Source organism: Pteropus alecto, unplaced genomic scaffold, assembly GCF_000325575.1.
Source record: "Pteropus alecto unplaced genomic scaffold, ASM32557v1 scaffold78, whole genome shotgun sequence".
Taxonomy (NCBI): Eukaryota; Metazoa; Chordata; class Mammalia; order Chiroptera; family Pteropodidae; genus Pteropus; species Pteropus alecto.
The window spans coordinates 15,263,634-15,267,051 of NW_006443124.1; the positions used below are offsets into that span (position 1 = coordinate 15,263,634).

Here is a 3,418-nt window from a genome sequence, read left to right on the forward strand (position 1 = left end):
GACTCGTCCCACAATTCAGGTTGTCCTGAGGGGAAGTCTGGTGTATTCTGAGAATCAAGGTATCTAAGAGGGGCCAGAATGCACTTACGTCTTTCAGGTTTTCGGTTTTCTGTAAACAGGCAGGCCCTTGGCTATCACCCTCAGGCTGAGATACCAGGCAGGCCCTGCCCAAGCCCCTATTTGCACCCCTCCCCACCAGGTGGGGTTCTGAGGAGGGGTCTTAGGAGGAATGCATTTTCTCCTCCTTCCCCTGTCTGCTCCCAGGAGGGGATTTAACGGGACAAAAGAACTCGGTCCTCTGGGAACACGAGCTCTTGGCCCCAGTCCCTGGACCCTCCAGACAGAGTACCTTCCCTCATCCGGCTTGTGATCCTCCCCTGACATGGGGCTCTGGTGACCAGGCAGTGATTGGATGAGCCCACAGGGCGAGGAGGAGGTCACTCCTTCAAGACTCGGGGAGAAAGAGGTGCTGTGGGATTGCAAGCTGGGAAAGTAGATAGCTGAGAGCAAACGGAGAGAACGGTCTCCCAGAGTAATGCAAAGAGAGGAAAGAGGGACAAAAACAGAAACAGTGAGGGCAATACAGAGAGATGATACGCAAGTGAAGGAATGGGGAATTAGGGGAAAAATTTAGGAGAGACTGAAAAAGACAAAGATCTCTATATATCTACACGGAGAGACTCAGAAAGAGGTACAAACAGAGGGAGAAGGAATAAGACAACAGACATAGAGGGGAGCAACAGGAACAGAGAAAAACTGAGTCAGAACTAAAGGCTCAGGGATACAGGAGACTGGACGGTCTTGGGTGTTTGCTGTTGGACATGGAAGCAGAAGGGAGGACTGAGCTGGGTAAGCAAAAGAAGGGGAGAGTTTGCAGCAGCCTCTGGCCAGAGAGCTACCCAGCCACTGGGACTCGGACCTCCACAGTAGGTAAGTGAATCTCTGGGGTGCTCCTGAGGAGGCAACAGGTGTGGGGGCTCCAGGCCTGGGCTCCTGTGAGGCAATGGTTTACCACAAAAAAGGTGAAGATGAGAAATCAAAACCAGAACCCTAGAATGTTAAAACCATGAGACCCTTAGAAAGCCTAAGGCAATGCCTTCGTTTTATAGACTGGGGACTGAGGCCCTGGCAGGACGAGCTGCTGAACAGCACACATCCCGGGGGAGCAGAGGCAAGGCTGAAATCATCTTCTCACTCCTGACCTCGGAGTTTGCCCACTGCATTGCCTTCTCTGAAGGATGGAGCTGGAGGGCTCAAGGGTTTTGAATCTGAAGAGAATAGGGGACCAGTGGCTCAACCTATCTTTGTCCCCAGGTAGACAGTGAGCACTGGGTGGGGCCTCACCCCTGGGTCCCCATGGGGATGAGGGCCTCCGCTCCAGACGTCTCCTTTTCTCAATGTGCACCTTCCAGGTGTTTCTTTTCGCTCCCTGTTCTCTTTCCCGGCTGGCTCTCAGACTAATTAGTGTGGGGGCTTAGTGAGCCTGTGGGAAGGACAGGCAAGCCTTTCCCACGAGCTCAGGTTCCTCCAGCCCTCGTGGCGGGGCAGACTAGGGGAGAAGATGAAATGTACATGAGGGGGGGTGTGTCTGAGCGGAAGAGGGGAAATGTTCCATCCCCCCTAGGAGAATGGGAGCCATATAAAGAAGGTTTCAGGTGAATGTGAGCTCTGAGAGCATGAACAAGTCTTAGAGACCTGGACAGTGTGTTAGGGTGTCAAAGCAAATACAAGATCCATGAGTGAGACCCAGCAGGGTAGTATGTGTGGTCATATAGGGGCACTGAGTAGAATTTCGGGGACCAGCACCTGTGGTCCAATGATGGATAGGTGGGCCCACTTGGCAGCAATCTCTCCCTTTCCCTCTATCTTTAGATGTGGGCCCTCAGCCTTACAGGAACCTCCCTGGTGTAGGAGTGGGAAGACCAAGGCTTTCTCCTCAAGGTGGACCAAGGGGTCACCCACACACCCGGCGGCGCCACCGCACCACCTTCAGTCCAGCGCAGTTGGAACAGCTGGAGTCAGCCTTTGGGAGAAACCAGTACCCCGACATCTGGGCCCGAGAGGGCCTTGCCAGGGACACAGGTCTCGGCGAGGCCAGAATCCAGGTGATGCTCCAGGATCACCCCTTACTCTGGGAAGAAGTGCAGTTTGGGACTCAGGAGCCACTGGGGCACAAATTCTCACAGGCGTTAAGGCCCCGGCCCCACATTTACCTGAATGTAGCCGCATCCATCAGTCAACATAACCTCACCTGCACCAGGAGTGTCACTTGAGTTTAACCTTAGCTCTAACGTAATCTAATTTGAATGTCAATACCTACCCGCAACCTCAATAGTGATGTGAATTCTACACAAACAGAAATTCAATCTTAACTGTTCACATACATATATATGTAACCTTGACCCTAAACAACATGGCCTTGAAACTCAACTGGCCCTATGCTCCCTCAATTCTAATCATGGAGCTAATTAATCTTAAGTATAAACCCTACCCTAAATCCAACCCTGTCTATAACAAATAAACCCATCTGTAGTCTTAACCTCTAATAACTCTAGAATTTCCCATTCTCTGGGGAGGAAAAACGCCATTGTGTCATATTAATCTCTTATTAGAAATTGACATTTCTTACCCAAAGTTATAGTAGGGCAAATTTAGACACAGGTTAAGGGGTATGGATCTTGTTTGTCAGGAGACCTGGCTCAGACATGCATTCTGGAAAGCTTTGCTTCCTCTGATGATATTGTAAAGACTTATACTTTGTTCCTGTACCTTTTGTCATTGGGGGAGAGGGGCTTCATGTTACAGTGCCACCTGTTTAAGAGAGGGGCCCTGACATGGCTATTTTCCCCACTCCTCAGGTCTGGTTCCAGAACCGCAGAGCTAAGCAGAGGAAGCAAGAGCGGTCACTGCTTCAGCCACTGGTCCATCTGCCTCCTGCCACCTTCTCTGGTTTCTTGCCTGAGTCCCCTGCTTGCCCCTACTCCTACTCAACGCCATCTCCACCGGTGACCTGCTTTCCTCACCCCTATAATCACGCCCTTCCCTCTCAGCCTTCTACAGGTGGTTCCTTTGCTCGACCCCACCAGTCTGAAGACTGGTACCCTGCCTTGCATCCAAACCCTGCTGGTCATCTGCCCTGTCCCCCACCCCCACCCATGCTTCCCCTCAGCCTTGAGCCACCAAAGTCCTGGAACTAAAGTCAAAAAAAGTGCTGATGAGGTAATTTCCCAGCCTGTGGCCCTCATGAAACACAGAGAAAACTAGGTGGCTTCCTTTCCTTCTAATGGTAAAGTAGAAATATGGTGAAGGGCAGCTCAGACATTGGGGATTTTAAAATGGGAGATCGCAATAAAGGCTCACTGAGGTAATTAACTGAGAGAATTTAGGGTGGAAGATGTATGTAAGCCTCAATGAATGT

General features: G+C 51.1%; 1 protein-coding gene across 1 annotated transcript; it reads left to right on the forward strand.

Annotated features, from left to right (window-relative positions):
* The first annotated feature begins 821 nt into the window (after positions 1–821).
* PROP1 (PROP paired-like homeobox 1) lies at positions 822–3,197 on the forward strand. The gene is made up of 3 exons (XM_006923228.1): positions 822–930; positions 1,873–2,105; positions 2,859–3,197. Exons 1-3 carry the CDS (start codon positions 822–824, stop codon positions 3,195–3,197), a joined length of 681 nt encoding a protein of 226 aa, XP_006923290.1.
* Positions 3,198–3,418: the final 221 nt, after the last annotated feature.

Coding starts and splice junctions, on each gene's coding strand:
- PROP1 (XM_006923228.1), top strand. CDS start 822: ATGGAAGCAGAAGGGAGGACTGAGCTGGGTAAGCAAAAGAAGGGGAGA. Junction 931..1,872: donor GACTCGGACCTCCACAGTAG/GTAAGTGAATCT, acceptor CTCTATCTTTAG/ATGTGGGCCCTCAGCCTTAC. Junction 2,106..2,858: donor TCGGCGAGGCCAGAATCCAG/GTGATGCTCCAG, acceptor CCCACTCCTCAG/GTCTGGTTCCAGAACCGCAG.